The following is a 21372-nucleotide window of genomic DNA, read 5'->3' on the forward strand; positions in this document are numbered from 1 at the left end:
GCAACCTGTATTCCCTTAATGGTCAAGGAGGTTGTTGATCCTGAGAGGCAGCGACTCCCAGAAGGCTCGCGCCTCCGCCCGCTGGTCAGTCTCCATGAAGGGCTCAGGCAGGATCTTGAGGTGTGACAACATTGTTGGCTCTGTCATCTCCCACGTGAAGCCCAGGGAGTCGTCTGGCGTGGGGTCCCTGAGGGAGGGGTTCAAGATTCACTGTTAAAAATGTAGGAACGAAGATAAATTACCATGCAATATGTATGCACCTCTTGGAAGCCTTTCGTTATATGACAGGAAGAGAGAAAGAATGCTTACCCATATTTAGCAAAGTTGGTCCACATAGAGGTAAAGTAGTGGCCAAGCATTTGGTCCTCGGGCGTGTTCAGGCTAGCATATTCTGGATACATGAAGTACTGCAACTCATCACCATGAGAAACGTCTGGAGGAGCAGCAGGAGAGATGGGGCAGAGGTGGATAAGATTTATTAGGTTTTAAGTTCTCCTCATTGACATGTTTCTCTCACAGAGCTCATTTGCATCTTCTGAATTTTCTTCATTTGTAACTATATAATGGAGGAGTGGGTGGCCTGTGGCCCTATTTGACAGCAACTCTGCCTTCATGTCTTTGAACTTGTGTTTAGATGGATGACCTTTGTATGAAGTAAACCCATGCCAGAGTGGGCCAACAGATTCAGTCTAAAATAATCTGTGACACATCAGCATCACTGGAGGATGAAATACTGTGTAAAACCCGTGATATCCTGAATATCAGATGCTCCAGTCCAAATTATTCCAGCTGCGGTAATTGCAGAAAAGGAAGAAAAGACTTACAGTTGTATCCCTCTGGCAAGTCCAGCCCAGCATGCAGGAAGATATTAACGAGACTGTGTTCCCCACGATGGTGCAGCTCGTATTTATACACCACGTTGCTGCTGCTCAGCAGCTGTACCGCCCAGTCGAAGTGAATATGGAACACAGCTTCTGTGTACATCTGCGCAAGGAACAGCCAATGTTAAAGTGATATTAAGAACATAAGAACATAAGAACACAACGAGACTGCAAGAGGGCGATTGGCCTACACAAGGTATTGTAATAGTTCACAAGTTAAGATGAAAATTAAATCCTGCAGATACTCCAAAGCTATGACAATACTGACTTTATTATTGCACATAAGCGCTCCTTGTCTGTATCAACACGAAAACGGTATTACCAGGTTTCCCCGGCCTTCTGCCGTGGCCCAGATCAATATATTTATGAACTCTTGATGAATAGAGAGCAACTAAACCAGATAACATGTGCGGCTATGGCAGGATTGTCAGTACTTGTCACCAGACTTTCATTACTCTTTATGTATGAACTTAAGATTTTTAGCATTTCGTGGCCTTTACACTCATAGCATATTAAGTCACCCGAGTCATGTTGTCGACATTCTCCTTGGTGAGGTTAAGACCTCCAAGGTAGCGATTGTAGACGGCAAGGGTTGTGTTGATGGGGTCCTCGTCAGGGTGCAGTTGGAGGCTCGCTGGCCCATTGACGCTGAAGTTCCCGAGGAGGCTGTCGATGATGGCGGGGCGGGCAAACATCTCTGGGGGGACGAGTGAAGGTTGAGGGAGTGTTGGCGAATAGAACAAGTCAGCTGGCGTGCAAAGTTATAAAGGGAGCAAAGAAAGTAAAGTACAATGGTAGGAACACGGGATGGTTGATTTAACTAGTGAATGCTTTGAGTAAGTGAAGAAGTGATTTTTGTGACAGGAAAGAGACAAAAGTTATGATATGACAGGAAAGAGACAAAAGTTATGATAGGACAGGAAAGAGACAAAGGTTAAAGATGTGTAAATGACAATAATTGAGAATAAGGAATGAACTTGTGCATTTCAAATCTTGCATGAACTGACAAGAAATGGTCACCCACAGTAACCGAGTGGCAACCCAGAAGCATTTAATTTTTGCTGACATAACGAGGCGGAGAGGTGAAATTGTAACCTTTGCCGGAGCGTGCACGATGGAGAACTCAATAAAACAGTTACAGAGGGGTGGTTAACGTTAGAAAGGTCTTTGTCATGCAGTGTACCTGTAACGACTGATGGTTAGGATGAAGATTGGAGGTGGGTGAGTGAAAGAGAAAGTGAGGAATGAGCATGATAAATGGCAAGTGGGTTAAGGAAATGAGTTGGGCGAGGAAGTGAGGAAATGACCTGTTTGATGGTAGACTGTGGGTTAGGGCTGTATTTTAAGACACCATCGCTTCTCACATCGACTATTTCTAAAGGTCAAAGAGGGGATCAGTCGGGTTTTCATGAGTGTTTTTTTAAGGTTCATGGCAGAGAAGAAGGGTCAAACTACCACCAGGGTCATAAAACTACCCCTGGAAAGGCCTACAGCTCCTACGAAAGCCATGTCAAATATGTGAACTTGGGCGACGAAATGTTTTAAAATACGACCATTAGTCAGCGCTGAGTGAGTGAGGGGAGTGGGCGGGTCACGGAGAGGGGTGGGGTGAGATTGGACGGATTGATCAGGAAAGGAAGGTTAATGGGTGAGAATGAGCAATAGGAGAGGTGGGTTAGTGAGTGGAGAGTGAAGAGTGGATTGATGAGTAAGGGAGGAAGCGATCAACCAGAGTAATGGGCAGTCTGGATGGATTGCACTGACTGAGTGAAGAAGTGAATGAATAAATGAATAAGTTTTTAAGTGAACCTGACTGACAGACTTTGTAAGTGGGTTAAGTAGTGAGTGAAGACCCTGGTGTCCTGCGCAATATTGAACAGAATCAGAGGGGGGAGTGAAGGATGAAGTTAATGAGTGAGGAAAGGGCGGATTAGGCTGTGGTATGGGGTATGGTTGGGGGGTCGGCGAGAGAGAAGTGAGAGAGAGGCGTCTCACCAACAGTCTCCATGGACATCTCGTCCCTGTTGACCCCCATGATGACGGGCACGTGGTGGAAGCGGCCCTCCTTCAGCAGTGTGGCGGGCTCGTCAGGCAGGTACTCCCCGTCCACACGCGGCGCCAGGTAGAAGGGCTGCAGGTTCCAGTCCTTCAGGGAGGGGAAAGGGAAGGGCTGCTGTATTAAGGGCGGAGGTCATTCGCATTTAAATGGCCCTGGACTTCCTCAGCGAGACCCCTGACGTACCTCTCCTTGTCTCTTTTTTCAGGAGAGCTCTAGTCCTACGCGACAGAGCCCTATATTGGTCCCGATTCCCAGCAAGCATGGCCGCGCGACCCTCAATAATCTCCGGTGTCTCTGCCGAGGCAAATTCACTCCTAGATCTCGGGCGCTCCCCAGTGCACTCGTTGGCAGCTCGAAGAGTGTCACGTTTGAAAGTATCCCACAGTTCTAGAGGGTCCTCAAGAGTGCCGAGGACATTGAAGCGACTTGAGACTGTCACTACATACTCCTGAGCACATGCCAGGTCTTTCAGCCTCTCGATATGGGACACAGCATTGTTGCATCTCGAGATTCATCTTGACCTGACATGAAGCTTGTGTGTTGCAACAGCAAGCCTATGATCAATAACATTGGCTGCCGTAAGTGGTCGTCGTCACAGAGCTGCTTTTTGGCTTAGAGATTAAGCTTACAGATAATTCAACATTTGGCGATGAAGACGCACTTCCATTTTTTTCTTTAGTCTTATTTAGAGAAAAAAATGCGCGTCTTTAAAGCCGACAAATATGGGAAATCTTTTTAGGCGACATTAAGGATGTGAAGACTACTTCTTTTTTTATAAAGGGACGGGAAGATGCAAGATGGTGTATTCCCTCCAATGATGAAAGTAGGGACAATAAATATTAATTATGGGCCTTACATCTATTGAAGAGGCGTAGTTCTCGAGAAGGTGAGCCCCAACACCCTGGAGGCAGGTCACGAGTTCATCAGTGGGCAGCGTGGGACAGTCGAACCTGAGGCAGCAGAACATGCGAGGCTACTTTACAAGGGTTACGAAGGGCTAAGAAAGAAAAGACGGGACATTTGAAAGACAGGAAAATATAACAACCGCAGCTGTGAAATACGTACATACCTGTCAAGTTTGCTGCGTGTGCTGGTGACCGTCGTTGTTGATTTGTCAGTGCTTAAAACTTTGGTGACATTAAATAGGTTGGTATTACAAGACACTTTGCCATCTTACATCACCTATTTCTAAAGGTCAAAGAGGGGGTCAGTCGGGTTCTAATGAGTGTTTCTTCAGGGTCATGGTACAGAAGAAGACTCACACTACCATCAGGGTCACAAAACTATCCCTGGAAATGCCCACAACTCCTACGAAAGCCTTGGCAAATATGTGTTCTTGGACGGCGATATGTCTTGTAATACGACCCTAAGATTGGTTGTGTTGCAGTGTATATCAGAAAGGTAATGAAACTTGATCGAATGTGAACACTGATTAATGTGGTTCTAACTTTAGTGAGCTTAATGCGAGTGGTGCATGATAGGCGTTACTGATCACGAGACAAGCTTGCCTATGCGTCCCACGGCATGCCACACACTTAAGATTTGCTGCCGAGTCCCTCAACGACATAGCCAACACAGAGGCCAACTTACCTTTCGGCAATTTGCTGGGCCTTGTCGAGGAACTCTCTGCCTATCGCCCAGGGGTTCAGTGCCGTGCCGCTCTCCATGATGGCGCCGCTGAACAGCCCTGAAATGACGCCATCAGAGCGTTGGTCCTCGTGTGTGTGTAGGTTTGATTCCAAAGTGTATTGTTCCTGGAGTCACTACTATATGATCTGACGGGTCATAATAGGAGACAGAAGACGGTGGTAAATCGTTCGAAAGGGGGACTTGACGGTAATGCAGTCAATGAGTGTAGGTCAGGTGGCCCACGAACGAGGCCCAGTGAGCGATCCAACGGCCGGGGGACAGCACGGGGGAGCAGTTAGCCTTCAAATTATCAACCACCTTATGAGCGATATAAAAGGTAATGATTGGAGTTTTCATATCTCTACGTGTTCATCACTCACGTCTCAAAAATTATGAGGCCGCTTTTGAACGGCAGAATAGAGAATGAGTGAAAATGAAAGAGGATAGATGCCTCTCCCGGCTGTTTGAGAGCGTTTTCATACATATAATTCACGTGGGGTAACTTTCATGGGTAACTGTACCTGCGGCGGACGGAACCAACATCTGGAGACTGGTTGAGGAAGAGCCTGCGCTCTCTCCGAACAAGGTGACTCTGGAGGCGAGGAATGGGCTGGTATAGCTTGGTGGGGCCAGAGAGAGATTGGGAAAGACTTGGTGGAAATGAAAAAAAAGTGAAGTAGGGAGTGTAGGGGAAAGGAGGGGGAAGGTATCGTGCCCAACCCACAGCAGAGATAACCTGACATAATAAGCATGACTCAAAAAAATAAATATGTACCCCCTAGAACAATTGCATAATTTCAACGTTTTCCTCTATTCCCCTTAGAGGAACAGCTTATGGTTTTCCTTTTACAGTAAGAAAACTGCTCATAATGATTAGCCTCGTGTTTCCGAAGAGAACAATCGCGTAACCTACCGCGTTCGGTCTCCCCCGAAGGCGAGAATGTTGTCCTGCACCCACTGGAGGGCGAGCGTCTGGTCCTTGAGTCCCTGGTTGCCTGTGGCTGCCCCGTCCTCCGTTGACAGGAACCCTGGAACGGAAACCTAACGGTCATGGCGAGTCCTTCTCACCTGATTTTGAATTTTTCGCATTGGTAAACAAATGTAAGACTGCAGGGCCGGTTCTAGGTAGCTACAGGCAATACACATACAGCCACTGGGCCCATTAACCTGTATAGTCCCAAAATATTCAGCATTTTTAAAAATATTGTTATATAGATTATTTAGTAATTTTATATCTATTCATTCCACGGAAATACAGGAGGGCGTACCCATCCACTGTGGGTGGACAGGGGCAAGGATTGAAGACTGCCCATCCGTCTCCTTACACGCGGCAGCAGCAGCAGCTGGTAAATTGGCCCTCGTCACGGCACCCTCCAAACACGGACTGACTCCCACAATATTAGGCAGATATTGGACTCCCACCGAGCGAGGCGCGACTCACGAACGTTTGTGACGCGACGAGGCTCGATTACGAACTCATCATTTCCACAACTTGACACACGTTTAGTCTACTCTAGAGAGTATAGAGACTCTCGAACTCTCTTTGTGCGAATATTTGACATATAGATTCAAGATACCTAGGGAGTCTATGGCCCCGAAACTTATCTATGGATTTGTGTGCTTGGTACTCAGGTGACGCATTTTTGGGTGCGACTGAAACCTCACATCATCCCCCCAGACACCTGGTTAGGGCTCCAGAGCAATGGAAAAATAACGGTTAGACATTATGGAAGGTTGAGTGTAGGGATAGATGCAGTAATGAGCCTTACCGAAGACGTTCAAGCGGTACTGGATCACCACCACGACGATGCCGCGAGCCACCAATTCCTGAAAGCCTTTGAAGACCCCTGAGCTGCCTATGCTGTAGCCGCCGCCGTGAATGAACACCATGACGGGCAGTGCGGAGTCGATGGTGAGGGCGTACCGTAGTGTGTATATGGTGGAGCGTTAACACACACACACACACACACACACACACGCACAGTGAACTATTCATAAGTGGATGGATTTACGAACAATAAGGGCGCCTAAAGGGGGAATTAGAGGGGAAATTAGAGGTCTTACAAGCTCTCCAAAATTCTCATAGACATTACTTAGACTCCTCTTTTTTATATAAATCCTTGTTCCTTTCCCTTGGCATTCTCAGCTTTTCCTTCTGCCCTCAGCCTCCCAAAGAAAAATGACGGACCGGCCACTGTTGACCCATTAAGTCACGTGCGCAACCTACACAAGATGAGGAATTATGTGACGAACTGTGATGGGATACGGGACATGCGAACTTGGCCCATCTTATTGAAATAGAAACAAGAGGGAGGAGGGAAGAGAGGGACGATAAGGCAGACCTTTTCCATTGGTACCAAATATCTGTTTTGACAAGTTTTGGGGCGCTGGAAGAGTAGCTCATAACACAAAACACCGCCGCGTGCCTGACCTCGGGGGTGTAGACGTTGAGGTAGAGACAGTCCTCCTTGCCCACCACAGTCAACTGGTCACAGGGCGGCGGCAACGTGGAGGCGTCCAGCTCCCCTTCCCACGGCTCGGCAGGGAGGGGGTCCTGCAACACACATACACACACACACACACAAAAAAAAAAAAGTTATTAATTTGTTTACCTTAAGTTATTCTTTTAAATTTGGCCTACAGTGTATTCATCTGTCTTTTTTTTTAAGGGGGGGGCTGCCTCAAAATTAAAACATACATTCACTTATTCTTGAGATGTATAAATGAGGGTTAGGAATTTGTTTTAAGTTAGGGGATGTTAATAGAGAGAAGAACAATGGTTTAATGGAAGAGGTGCTGAAAGAAAATGGGGTTAGGGTTGTCGGGGGTGAGGTTTAAGAGGGCTACTCTAAAATTAATGGAAAATGGGGTCAGGGCTGCCTTAATTAACCGCATTTAGTTAACTCGTATATTTTCAGCCAATACCTTCAAAGTCATCTAAGGTGGCCTCCGGTGTGTATCGGTATATTTCTTCTGCAAACCTGATTTATGCTTGTTGGCTAAGTTGTTTACGCCATTTTATCAATTAGTGTTTGCTTTACCTTGCAGAGTCAGACTGTTTATACATACATTTACATTGATTGATTGATTGATTGATTGATAGTTTATTCTTGCAAGTAAAACAGCAAAGGAGAAGGGAGGAGCATGCCATCCCAACCCCCAGGCACATTAATTTTTTTTTTTTCACAGTAAAGTATTTGCCTTGAACCTAGGTGAGCCGGTGTTTATTTATACTTCTGCTTAACCTAGTGTATAGTTTTGTTCGTCTTTCGATTTTCATATTTTCACATTTCAGAATTTACCTTGAGCTCGAATGAGGCAGCGTTCATATTTCGACATTCCTTTTAAAGTCCAAGTTGAAGAAATCGACTCATGATACTATTTTTCTATTTTTCCATTTTCTATTTTCATTCCTCAGTTGACTTTTTTTCTTCTTAGGGAGTTGACTTTTACACGAGGTCGACTTAATGACTCTCTACGGATATAGGACCTGGCGTTGTAGCGGTATTTTTCCCCCCACAGTGTAGTCTACCTTGAATCTGAGTGAGCCAGTGGGCGGCGTGGCGAAGGGGATGCTCAGGAACTCGAGGTACGTGATGTTGTGCTCCGTGGTGTTGAGGCCCCGCACCAGCCCGCCGCTCACCGTCACCAGCGGCCGATCCTCCTCCGCCACGCCCAGCGCCGCCGCCACCACCGCCGCCACTACAGCCACCCCCGCCGTGATCCTCATTGTTGGTCTGAAATACCTGAACACAAGGAGGATGGATTGGTTTGTGTGAGTATGATCATTTATTTGTTTATTTTTTTCCATTCTCTACTGTCCTCTTCCTTCTAGTATTCAAATCGTGACTGTATTCAATATTTTTTTTATTAGTTTGGTTGCCCGTTCAAATGATCAGTCTTTCGTTTAATCGAGCAAAGATGTCCTTGACTGAATAGGTTGAGAAGAGGTACAGTAAGGAAGACATCAACTTCGGACACCACTAGTCCAGAGATCAAAGGTTGTAGTCTTACTTCGTGGCGAGTGTTGGGGAAGGACAAGGTGTACGGGAGGAGCGACGGTCTGTCGGCCTCACCCTCAGTGCCTAGCGTCCCATCCTTCAGTGGCTTCATATATATATATATATATATATATATATATATATATATATATATATATATATATATATACACACACACACACACACACACACACACACACACACACACACACACACACAGAAGCACCCCCCCCCCCCCCCCATAAGCACCCTTTCCCTTTCCCCCACACGCTCCGTAGCTCATTGGTTAAAAGCTCTGCACTCCCAGGCTTTGCAACCTAGCAGGCTGAGGTTCTAGCCCGCTTAGGCCAGAATTAATTCCGCTGACAGGGTGCGGTTGCTGTTGAGCAGGGGGGTGGTGTGTGGTGTGTGGAGGCTCCGGCAGTACCCAGAGATTGACTATGAGGAGCTTGCTCGGGTAGGGAGGGTACTTGCTGGCGATGACGAGCCCAGCTCGTGATTAGGCCGTGGATGAATCAGAAACACACACACACACACACACACACACACGCACAGCACGCACACACAATCTTATCGCGCCCTTCAGCTGTAGTCTCCCAACCTCAAGGTCGTTAAACGTAAACAAATTTAATGTGTTTTTTCCTCTTTGGTGTGGGCGAAAGGTTCTCTCTCTCTCTGTCTATCTATCTATCTATCTATCTATCTCTTTGATGATACTGCTTTGATGCTTCGAACGTTAGCTAATGAAGCAGTTCTTCGATAACTGATTTTTTTAAACCTTTTCCTCACACAACTCAAAACAAAACAGATTATTACAATGTGTAGTCATATTACTTAACCCAGTAACAACGTATGTTTAATCAGCAGCTCCTCATTACTAAGAAATCAGTTCCTACAGTGAAGTTTCCCTCTTCTCTCTTAAAACAGAAAACACACAAAGAGATGGATGGCGTGACCCCCGGCCTGCTTGGTGGCTGGTGTGGCTTCGTGCCAAGTTCATGGGGGTTAGTTTAAGCGAGGGGGGGGGGGGGCGGTAAATAACGAGTACTCATGAAAATAAGTCAGACTTTTAAACGTTGTATTAGTTTTCATTGATATTGTGGTTGGTTTGTCTTTTTGGCCTGTTTTTCAAGTACGTAATTAATTGATTTTGTTGATTTTTGTATATCACTTTTTTTATGACTGAGTTTGTAATACGTCGACTTAATTCTGAAAACCTGTAATATCTCGACTTAAATCTGTGAACATTCGAGACCACTAACTAACATCGTCCCAAAATTGTAATTCGAAAGCTAAACTTGCCATAACTGTTGATAAACACTAATATGACGTTCAAAAAATGTGGCGACAGATTCCACGAGTGCCAGCTGGACGGAGTGGTAGTTAAAGGCAGATATAACCCATGTCTCTAAGAACGTCGTTATGTGCAGTTTCAGATAAGTTGCTTGGAAGATATGTTATACTAAAGTTGTTTCCTCGAAATTTAAGTTCTGATTATAAATTGCCTGATTAAGTTGTCTGAAATCTAGATTATCCGAAAATAATTTGCCTCAAACTAATTTCATGGAAATATGTCTGTATATCAAGTTGCCCGAAGAGTCCGTTCTTGGAGCTTGGGCTGGCGAGGCTTTGCGACACATTGATGTTTTGCTTCGGAGTCATGTCATCATGGTTGGGGTGATGTCTGCTTTCTTGAACCCTTTTGATGGATGAATCCATATGTTTTTGTGCTTTATTCTTCCGCGATAAGAAAGGCTAAAGTGCACGCCAGTGGTATTTGACTAACTTGAAAATTCACAGCCAAATCTAGGAGTGTCATCTTGCGTTGCGATTTTGTGTTTTCTCTCGCAAACATGTGTAGTTGCAGCTGGACGAAGATATCGGCCACCCACACAGATAAGCCGGGCGGGGCGGGGCGGGGCGGGGCGTTGAGGTTAGGGTGCGGCGGCATGTCGCCTCCCAAGCCGTTTGGCGGTAATCAGTGCTTGCTCCTCCGACTCCATGACCTTCCCTACCTCTCTCTGTGCGCAGAGATACTGAAAGCCGGGGGTGAAGTCATGATCCTTGGGTTGTATGCGGTGCTGTCTGCTGTGTGGCAGTCCGGTACCATTCATTCCCCTTGACTGGAAAAGGAGTTTGGTTGTCCCTATTTGGAAAGGGAAAGGAGACCGACAGGACTCCAACAATTACCGTGTTATTACAAAACTCAGTGTGCCAGGCAACTGCTCGCTCATCTGCAGATGATGCGAATTCGGTCTCTTCTGCTAACGTTTCAGACACCTGAGTAGTCCGGGTTCACACCCGGCAAGTCAACAATTAACCGGATCCTCGCACTTCGAGTCCTTGTGTAACGCCGACCCAAGTTTCGACAGGGGCTACTCGCAGTCTGTCGATCTCAAGAAGGCTTTTGACTCAGTGCATCGTGAGGCGCTCTGAGACATTCTGTGGATCTGTGGTATTCATGCAAGGATTGCTGACCTTAAATCTTGGACTGAAAGTGCAAAGAAGCGTGGGGAAGGCGTTTCCGACTTCTTCCCTATTAATTCAGGAGTGAGGCAAGGGTGCGTCCTTGCTCCATCACTTTCAACACTTGCATGGACTTGGTATTAGACAAAGTTGTTGATCAAAGTCGTTGCAGCTCAACTCCTCAATATTATCCAGCGTCTTTGCCCAGGCAAATCCACTCCTCGATCTCGGGCGCTCTCCAGTGCACTCGTTTACAAAATCTTGTAACACGTCCAGTCCGTGAGACTGACGTTTATGAGACTGTGAAATATCCATTATGAGTCTAAAGCCCTGTGGGAGAGATCACATCCAATAATATTGGCCATATGGGCGACAGCTTCCCTCATCAGCAACGATGTCTGGACCTTTGATGACTGTGAGGTGAACGATTGTTTCAGCCCTTGTAGCATAATCTCTCACAATAATCTCCATAGACAGTACAAAGGGAGGGCAGTTATTATAGCAAAACACACACACTGCATATCTGGCATAAACCTGACCAACGAGATTGTTTCCTTCAAAAGAAGACAGACTTTGTTAGCACACCTCTTCTGCTCAGCGGGCCTGCAGGGAATTTATTAACTTTGTATCCCCTCTCCGGCCTGTTACTACAGCAGCAAGGCATTGCTACATTAAAAAGCATCCGTGTCCGCTCCAAAAATAGGAAAAATTATGTTTTTGATACCTCAGTGCAGAGTTGGCGCGGTGCTCGAGGGGCCAATAATGGCGTCCAGCAGTCTTATATACACAGGGCCGCCTATGTCGGTACTCTCTCTATCAAGGGACTCTACCCCCCGCTACTGATCACTCTACTCTGGATCTCTACTGCCAGGCCTTTTCGTCTCATAGACTCCCATTATGTCCAACTTCAGCATTCTGAACTCATTTGATAGATAGCGTAGTCGGTGATCCCCCGAGAGGCACAGGACGCTCCAGGACCCACACGCACTCCGAACGTAAACCCTAGGCCTGGTTCTGCGGGCGGGCGCTGCTCCTGCACCTCCCTGGCCACCCCCGAAACAAAAAGTGGCTAATTTCACCAGTAGAATAGTCATACAATTATTATAGTTCCAGCCTTCATCCTAAGATGCTGTTTCTTGACCAACAGAGTGATCAAATCCTTGGGAGTCAAGATCCATGACCAGCTCGTGCATAATTGAAACAGGAGAGTGTCAATAATAAGTTAAGGGATCCCTGTGATTCATCTTTTCTTATTATTGACTTTACACTCCTTATTAGTGAACAAGAGGCAATTGGTAATATCCTGTGTATGAAAGGGGATGACTTGATACTTTGCAGTCACCTGATACATGTTAAGATGGAATCTAATCAGGCCTTTTTACTAGACTAAGTAGAAGAGAGAAAACACACAAGTGAAAGGCTTTTGATTTATTGAAAAGGTTTATTATAAGAGATATGAAAATGAGACACGAATCTAATTATCATTCAGATTGGATGAGCCAAATTGATGTTTCAGAGGACAGCAACATGTATTCCTTTAATGGTCAAGGAGGCTGTTGATCCTGAGAGGCAGCGACTCCCAGAAGGCTCGCGCCTCCGCCCGCTGGTCAGTCTCCATGAAGGGCTCAGGCAGGATCTTGAGGTGTGACAACATTGTTGGCTCTGTCATCTCCCACGTGAAGCCCAGGGAATCGTCTGGCGTGGGGTTCCTGAGGGAGGGGTTCAAAATTCACCGTTAAAAATGTAGGAATAAAAATAAATTACTTTAGACATTATGTATTCACCTCTTGAAATACTTTTTTGTTTATAAGATAGGAAGAGAAACAGAGAATGCTTACCCATATTTAGCAAAGTTGGTCCACATGGAAGTAAAGTAGTGGCCAAGCATCTGGTCCTCGGTTGTGTTCAGGTTACCATATCTTGGGTACATGTAGTACTGAATCTCATCAGTGTGTGAAACATCTGAAGTAACAGCAGGAGAGGTAGATAAGATGTTAGAATTTTAGTTCTCCTCATTGATATGTTTGTCTCACAGATCTCACTTGCAGCTCCTGTAGTTTCTTCAATTATAGCAAAAGATGGAGATGGGAAGGAAGTGGCCTGTGGTCCTGTTTAACGGCAACTCTGCCTTCTTGTCTTTGAACTTGTGTTTAGATGGATGACCCTTGTATGAAGTAAACCCATGCCAAAGTGGGCTAACAGATTCACAACCTATAAGGTAATCTCAGTGACCAGAGTAAGTATCACAGGAGGATGAAATTCTCAGTAAAACCCGTGATTTCCTGAATATTAGATGCCACAGTCCAAAGTAATCCAGCTGTGAGAAATGGAGAAAAAAGAAGAAAAGACTTACATTTGAGTGCTTGTGGCAAGTCCAGCCCAGTAAGCAGGTATCCATTAACGAGACTGTATTCCCCGCGGTGGTGCAGCTCGTAGGTGTACACCACGTTTCTGCTGCTCATCACCTGTGCTGTCCAGTCGTGGGGGACTATGAACAGACCTTCTGAGTACATCTGTGCAAGGAACAGCCAATTCTAAATTGGAAGTATAAGCATAAGCATTAATCATCCGAATCCATTCCACTCTGGACGATTCGGGACATATTCCTCCTACTCATCCTCCTCTGGCTCCACTATGCCTATTATTAAAATTCTTAAGAACGATGTTTTCTATGCCCTCTCTGGCCTAAATCCTCAGGTTTATGGACCTGATGGAATGATTACTATTGTCCTTAAACAATGTGCTTCCCTGCTGACATAATGCCCGGTCAAACTTTTTCGTCTCCGACTTTCAATATATACCTTTCCTTCCTGCTGGAAATACGCCTACATACAGCCTGTGTCTAAGAAGGGTGACCGTTCCAATCCCCCAAATTACCGTCTCATAGCTATACTTTCTTGTCTTTCTAAAGCTTTTGAATCTATCCATAACAGGAAGGTTCTTCTTATCAATCTAACCTTTCTGATCACCTAATGGGTTTCACAAGGGGCGTTCTACTGATGATCTTCTTGCCTTCCTAACTGGCTCCTTGTCATCCTCTCTTAACCGTTTCGGTGAAACTGTTACCTTGCACGTAGGTCCACAAGTCAGGGTGGAGGGCTCTTCGTCTCAACTCCCTTCCTCTTACTGACAGTCTGCTATCTCTTAAATCCCGCCGCAATGTTGTATCTTTTTATCTTCTATCGATATTTTAATGCTAACTGCTCTTCTGAACTTGCTAACTGCATGTTTTACCCTTTCCCGATGCTCCGCTTCACACGACCTTCTACTCTAGCTCATCCCTATGTTATACAAATCCCTTATGCAAGACCTAACTGGCATCTTCATTCTTTCATCCCTTTCGCTGGTAAACTCTGGAACAGCCTTTCTCCGTCTTTATTTCCTTTGCTTACGTTTTGAATATTTTGAAGAGGAGAGTATCAAGACACCTCTCCTTCCAAAATTGACCTCTGCGAGCTTCTCATTCTCATTCTCTTATTAGAGCAGCGCCCAGCGGGCTTTTTTTTTTTTCCCTTCAGCTGCTCCCCTTGCTGTAAAAAAAAAATCACAGAAGACGAAATTCCCAGTAATTTTTATCCTTCTGCTGTAACCCGCAGCAACACAGTTATGAAAGCAACTAAAGCAGGTGACATTCGCGATCAGGGGAAGGATTGTCGCCGCCTGTCACCAGATATGTATTACTCTTTCTGTTGCTTAAAACTTCTAGCATTTCGTGGCCTTTACACTTATAGTATGTCAAGTCACCCGAGTCATGTTGTCGACATTCTCCTCGGTGAGGTCAAGACCTCCAAGGTAGTGATTGTAGACGGTAAGGGTTGTGTTGATGGGGTCCTCGTCAGGGTGCAGGTGGAGGCTCGCTGGCCCACAGACGCTGAAGTTTCCGAGGAGATCGTCGATGTAGGCGGGGCGGGCAAACAGATCTGGGGGGGACGAGTAAAGCTATGTATACACTGAGGTTACGTAACGTACGTAACAGAAACATGTTGCAGTAACAAGGTTATGCGAGGTTACTGCAGTTTACAGAACTCTGTTAGGAACATACTGGAACCAACCCACAGACCACACTGGTGTGTGATGTTACAGAACAGTTAACGTGAAAATGTCGAAGGAGAAGGCGGTGTTAGCTAGTGCGTGCTACGTCGTATGAACATTCGATATCTGGGGCCAGGTTATGGAACATGTCACGTGTTATCGCACATTCACTGTTAGCTGCTGTGGATGGTTACAGAACACCGGAACTGTTTCGAAACATGCCATACCATGTTACTGTCACCGTGTTCTGTTACCAAAAGTTGCGTAACTTTCGCCTGTGTATTCGTACCTTAATGGTCGAGGGAGTGTTGGTTAATAGAACAAATCGGCTGGTGGCAAAGTTATAGAGCTCGGGAGTGGGGAGTGAGTGAGAGGTGCCCCACTTACCAACAGTCTCCATGGCCATCTCGTCCCTGTTGATTCCCATGATGGTGGGGACGTGGTGATAACGGCCCTCCTGCAGCAGTGTGGCGGGCTCGTCCGGCAGGTACTCCCCGTCCACACGCGGTCCCATGTAGAAGGGCTGCAGCTTCCAGTCCTTAAGGGTAAAGGCGAGGAAAGGGCTGTTGCCTTAAGGGCTACAGGCTCCAGTCATGATAAGGGGAATGAAGGGAGAATGGCAGTGTTGATGGGTGCGGGTTCTTTAAGGGAAGGAGAAAGGGAAAAACGATAATTTGTAGAGCTGCAGGGCCCTCATGGGGTGAAGGGTAGCGTGTTAAATCTTGTTAGTTGACAGTTGATGTGAAGAATGAAAACTTACTCTTTTTAAGGGGACGGGAAGGTGAAAGATAGTGAATTTGTGAATTTCCCTAAATTAAGATAAATAAATATAATGAGACTTACATAGGTTGACTTGTAGTAGCTGTCGAGAAGGTGAGCCTGAATACCTTGGAGGCAGGTCACGAGGTCATCAGTGGGCAGCGTGGGACAGTTGAACCTGCGGCAACAGAACGCACTGATTACGAAGGGCTAAGGAAGAGACGGTACTTTTGAATGACAAGGAACTAACCGCCGTCAGTGTGAAATACGTATACCTGCCAAGCTTGTCACGTTTGCTGTTGACCGTCGTTGTTGATTTGTGTGTGCTTATAGCTTTAGTACCGTTTCGACTGACTGTGTTGCTGTATATACTGACGTGTTTTGAAGGGTAGTGCAGCTAATAGAACGCCAACGCTCATTAATGTAGTTCTATCTTCAATGAGGTGAATGCGAGTCGAGTCGTTCCTGATCACGAGACAAGCTGGCGAGTGCACTCCTCCAGCAAGCCAGACACTTTATACACTTGCTGCTGCGTCCCTCAACAGCATAGCCACCCTCAGCAGTACAGAGGCCAACTTACCTTTCGGCAACTTCCTGGGCTTTTTCGAGGAACTGTCTGCCCAACGCCCATTGGTCCAGCGCCGCGCCACTCTCCATGATGGCGCCGCTGAACAGTCCTGCAATGACGCCATCAAAGCTTTATTCCTCGTCCACGTCCTTGCCTCCTCAGACTTACACTCGTCATCCATCTGATGGCTTTTGTTTATTATATTTTTATCCACGAGGGAAACTTGCCCAAAATTTAATTCCAAAGTATATTGTGTCTTGAGTCACTACTGTAAAGTGACGAGACAAAAAGGGAGACAGCTGACGCTAACTCATTCGAAAGGACTTTATCACTGAATTTTTGTCTGGGACGTGAAGATAATACAGTCATTTAGTAGAGGTGAGGCGGCCCATGAACGAGGCCGAGTGAACAGGGTGGGATACGACACGGGTGAGGAGTTAGTTCTCTAATTATGAGCGATATAAGAGATAATGATTCATACTTCTACATACTCACCACGCACATGCGCCTCAAAAAATTATGAGACGCCGCTTGTGAACGGCAGAATAGAGAACAGGTGAAAATGAAAGAGGATAGATGCCTCTTGCAGCTGAAAATATTGCATGTTTGAGACCGTTTTCGTACATTTATAATTCATGCTTTAGGGGTAACTTTCATGGGTGACTGTACCTGCGGCGGAGGGAACCATCATCTGCAGGTTGACTGAGGCAGCCCCTGCGCTCTCTCCGAACAAGGTGACCCTGTATATGAGGCATAGGAAGCAGATGAGCAGCGGCACATGGTGGAAAAAAAAGGTGAATTAGAGAGTGTAGGGGAGAACAGTGTAGGGGTAGGTTACCGTGCCCTCACCCACACCAGAATAAAACTGACCAATAGACATGACACAAAAGCCTAATTTTGGGTCCCCTCTCCAGCTAGTGCACTTGCTTGTGACAGAGGACTCGGTCGCGCTCTAGAGGCAACTCTGGGTAAAACCGGTACCCTTGTGCCACATCTGGATAGAATGGATCCAGGCTGCACTAGAACTTTTGAACCAAGTGAAGCAGGGAAGAATACGGCTGGCAGCCCAGCGCCTCCCCACTATCCTTCCTTGCACAGCAACCCTCTCGTCAACAACATGCCCTCTAGCGATTCCACGAGAAGTACAGCATCATCAGCAAAAAACAAGGTCAGTGACCTTGATGTCGCCAACAGATGCCCCGCAACGACTTTGATTAACAACTTTGCCCAATACCCAGTCAATGAAAGTGCTGAAAAGTGATGGAGCAAGGACGCACCCCTGCCTCACTCCTGGATTAACAGGGAAGAAGCCGGAAACGCCTCCCCCACACTTCACAGCACTCTCAGTTCCAGGGAAATGGCCAGTCATCAGGACAATAATCCTTGCAGGAATCCCACGGATCTGTAGAATGTCCCAGAGTGCCTCACGATGCACTGAGTCAAAAGCCTTCCTGAAATCGACATAGGTTGTGAGTAGCCACTGTCCCCTGGCCGTTGTAACCAAGTCCAGAATCCTTGCACGTAACCTACCGCGTCGGGTCCCCCCCGAAGGCAGCAATGTTGTCCTGCACCCACTGGAGGGCGAGCGTCTGGTCCTTGAGGCCTTGGTTACCTGGGGCTTCCGCGTCCTCCGTTGACAGGAACCCTGGAAGGGAATCTTAACGGTCATGGCGAGTCCTTCTGACCTGATTTTGATTTTTTCGCATTGGTAAACATATGTAAGATTGCTGGGCTGGTTCTAGCCAGCTACAGGAAATGCACATACAGCCACTTGGCTGACAAAGTCCGGCACAATTCTTTGCGACGAGAGTGAATTTTTTTCCTATAAGATAGCCCGCAAATATAGTAACAAGTCTTACCGAACAGGCCCAAGCGGTACTGGATCACCACCACGACCACCCCGCGAGCCACAAACTCCTGGTAGCCTTGGAAGAGTTTGGAGCCGCCGGTGAAGTAGGCGCCGCCGTGAATGTACACCATGACGGGCATTAGGTAGTCGATGGTGAGGGCGTCCTGCGGTGTGTACATGGTGGAGCGTTAACACACACACACACACACACACACACTGTACGATTGATGATTTATTTTTTATTTTTTACGTTGCCTATGGCGCCGATCTCTCATGGTGGGACCCGATGGTCGGCCCCAGACTGTTATGGCGCAGGCAAGTGTTTATAGTGGCGCCAACTTGCTTGGCTCATGCTGATCTCCGGAGCTCATCTTTGATCCTCTCTTTAGAGAGAGAATCTAGAGTCTGGGTTGATAGGTGGTCGTGAGGACAGCTTGTGGGTCGTCTTAGGCCACTCGGCGGGTACTGAAAAAATCTCAGCTTGTGTCTCGTCCTCCTGGACGCCGCGCCCGCACGCTAACCACTCAGCCACCGCTGAGCAACAATAAGGGCGCCAAAGGGGAATTTGAGACCTTTTAGGCACATAGTCACCTCATTTTTTAAAATTATTATTCCTTTCCAGTGGTCTCCAAATTTTTCCTTTCAGTATGAGGGGCACATTATATATATATATATATATATATATATATATATATATATATATATATATATATATATATATATATATATATATATATATATATATATATATATATATATATATATATATATATATATATATATGCCGTATTATTGCGGGCCACAGGAAAAAATAAAGAAGCGTCAGTTTCTCAATATAATGAACTCAAACTTAAGTGAAACAAATGTAAGGTACTCGAAACAAAACCTTTTGACATTAATCAGCGTAAACCAAAATTATTCCTGCCTTCATTTTTATGGAACCAGATTAATGTGAAGGATGATACTTTTTTTTTTTTAAATTTCATTGAAGTTACATTCAAATGTTCATCAGATAAATTTGCTCGATAGTTAGACTTGACATGTTTCATTTTGGAAAATGTTTGTTCAAACAGGTTTGTTGTGACAAAAATGGACACAAAAGTGCAAGCAAGTTGTTTCAGATTTGGAAACTGCTTTGGCTTCCTAAATTTATTAAAATCATTAAGATTTCCTCCTTTATACTTGTCTTTGAATCTGTCATCTGCCTGGAGGTCAATAATTTCCATTTGAAACTGATTTGGAAGATTTTAAAACTTGCAGTCAAATGGATTTTGAAAGAGCATGATTTCATTTGCAGTGGCATCAAGGTCAGAAAATCTCATGTCTCAAATATTTGATTTGTAAATAAGGAAGGAAATTCGACTTCACTTTCACAACATGGAAAATGAGCTGCGGGCTGGATGAAATCATAATTATGGCGGGCCGGATGTGTCCCCCGGGCCATAGTTTAGAGATCCCTGTTCCTTCTTCTTGGCATTCTCAGCTTCCCCTCCTACCCTAAGCCTCCCAAGGAAAAAATGTTGAACCAGCCACTGCTGACCGACCTTAATTATATATACAAAAAGTATACACAGTCAAAGATTTATATGAGAGAGTGTGATGAAATACAGGACATGTGAACTTGATTCAATCTAATTCAAATAGAAACACGAGAAGGGAAGAAAGAGAGACAGGGAGGATAGGGCAGACCTTGCCCATTGGTGCTAAATCTCTGTTTTGACCAGCTTGGGGTGTTGTAAGTGTATCCTATAACAAAACACCGTCGCGTGCCTGACCTCGGGGGTGTAGACGTTGAGGTAGAGACAGTCCTCTTCGCCCACCACAGTCAACTGGTCGCAAACTGGCGGCAGAGTGGAGGCGTCCAGCTCCCCTTCCCACGGCTCGGCAGGGAGGGGGTCCTGCAACACACACACACACACACACACACACACACACACACACACACACACGTTATAAATTTGTTTACATGAAGTTTTCCTTTTAGACGCAAAATGTGACCTACGGAGTTTGTTTATTTTTTTAACCAAATTTATCTTTTTTTTATTATTATTATTATTTTTTTTTTTTTGCATCTTATATGATACGCTCTAAGACATCTAAGTGGCCCACGGTGCGTCTATCTGCATATTTCTTTAAACTTGACTCAGCCTTGTTGTTTACGCCATTCTCACATTTTTTTCAGGTACTGTTTGCCTTGAAGCTGAGGGAGCCAGTGTTCATTTTACGTCCTCTCACCCTAGTGAAGTTTTATTCATCTTTTCATTTCAGAATTTATCTTCAACTCGAATGAGGCAGCGTTTGTATTTTGTTTAGGGAATCGACTCTGATGTTCATACTACTTTTCTAGGATGTTATATTAATTTTTCAGTCGATCGTGTCGTACTCGTTGGGAGGGGATTGAATTTTACATGAGGTCGACTTAATGAATTTATATGGAATCTGACCTGCTGGTGTAGTGTTTTTATTATTTTTCCCCCCACAGTGTAGTTTACCTTGAATCTGAGTGAGCCAGTGGGCGGCGTGGCGAAGGGGATGCTCAGGAACTCGAGGTACGTGATGTTGTGCTCCGTGGTGTTGAGGCCCCGCACCAGCCCGCCGCTCACCGTCACCAACGGCCGATCCTCCTCCGCCACGCCCAGCGCCGCCGCCACCACCGCCGCCACTACAGCCACCCCCGCCGTGATCCTCATTGTTGGCCTGAAATACCTGAACACAAGGAGGATGGATTGGTTTGTGTGAGTATGATCATTTATTTGTTTTCCATCTCCATTCTCTCCTGTCCTCTTCCCCCTCCCCCTCCCCCTCCTCCTCCTCCTCCTCCTCCTCCTTCTCTTTTCCCTCCTTTTATTAAATACTGAATAATTTTCTCTAGTATTTAAATTGTGACTATATTTAGTATAAAATATTATCATTTCCTTGATTATCCGTTCAAACATCAATGCTTCAGTTTAATCGAGCACAGGGGCAGGGAAGAGGTACGGTGAGAAAAATAAATCTGTAGACCACACTCTAACAGTCTAGTGATGACTTACTTGGTGGCGAGGAGTGTTGGTGCCCCTTAGAGTCGGCTCCACCAAGATCCTGAGGTCTACAGCAGGCACACGTGGAGCGAAGGTCTGTTCGCGTCA

At 45.8% G+C, this 21372-nt stretch overlaps 2 protein-coding genes across 3 annotated transcripts in view; one reads left to right on the plus strand and one right to left on the minus strand.

Moving 5' to 3' along the window:
* LOC126983074 (juvenile hormone esterase-like) lies at positions 1 to 20934 on the minus strand. 2 transcript variants are annotated; one of them, XM_050835558.1, is made up of 12 exons: positions 20737 to 20934; positions 20020 to 20142; positions 18255 to 18408; positions 17926 to 18040; positions 17065 to 17135; positions 16408 to 16504; positions 15912 to 16005; positions 15456 to 15606; positions 14781 to 14956; positions 13390 to 13549; positions 12875 to 12998; positions 1 to 187 (listed from the first exon to the last, which is right to left on the minus strand). In XM_050835558.1, exons 1-12 carry the CDS (start codon positions 20932 to 20934, stop codon positions 16 to 18), a joined length of 1635 nt encoding a protein of 544 aa, XP_050691515.1. In that variant the 3' UTR covers positions 1 to 15. The 2 variants fall into 2 exon arrangements, with proteins under 2 accessions (XP_050691515.1, XP_050691514.1); XM_050835557.1 differs by lacking the exon at positions 1 to 187 and adding an exon at positions 12450 to 12745.
* The window catches only part of LOC126983080 (uncharacterized), a 17921-nt gene continuing 17401 nt past the window's right edge, over positions 20853 to 21372 (plus strand). The window contains exon 1 of the mRNA XM_050835567.1: positions 20853 to 20979. The gene's annotated coding sequence lies outside the window, so the exon portion shown is untranslated. The remainder of the gene's footprint in view (positions 20980 to 21372) is intronic.

Source organism: Eriocheir sinensis, chromosome 52, assembly GCF_024679095.1.
Source record: "Eriocheir sinensis breed Jianghai 21 chromosome 52, ASM2467909v1, whole genome shotgun sequence".
In the NCBI taxonomy this organism is placed as follows: domain Eukaryota; kingdom Metazoa; phylum Arthropoda; class Malacostraca; order Decapoda; family Varunidae; genus Eriocheir; species Eriocheir sinensis.

What these genes read in the sequence shown, in the direction of transcription:
- LOC126983074 (XM_050835558.1), bottom strand. Translation starts at nt 20,934, where the DNA reads ATGAGGATCACGGCGGGGGTGGCTGTAGTGGCGGCGGTGGTGGCGGCG. An exon ending in CTGGCTCACTCAGATTCAAG is followed by an intron (nt 20,143 to 20,736) that starts GTAAACTACACT and finishes TGTGTGTTGCAG; the next exon opens with GACCCCCTCCCTGCCGAGCC. An exon ending in TCAACGTCTACACCCCCGAG is followed by an intron (nt 18,409 to 20,019) that starts GTCAGGCACGCG and finishes TACACACCGCAG; the next exon opens with GACGCCCTCACCATCGACTA.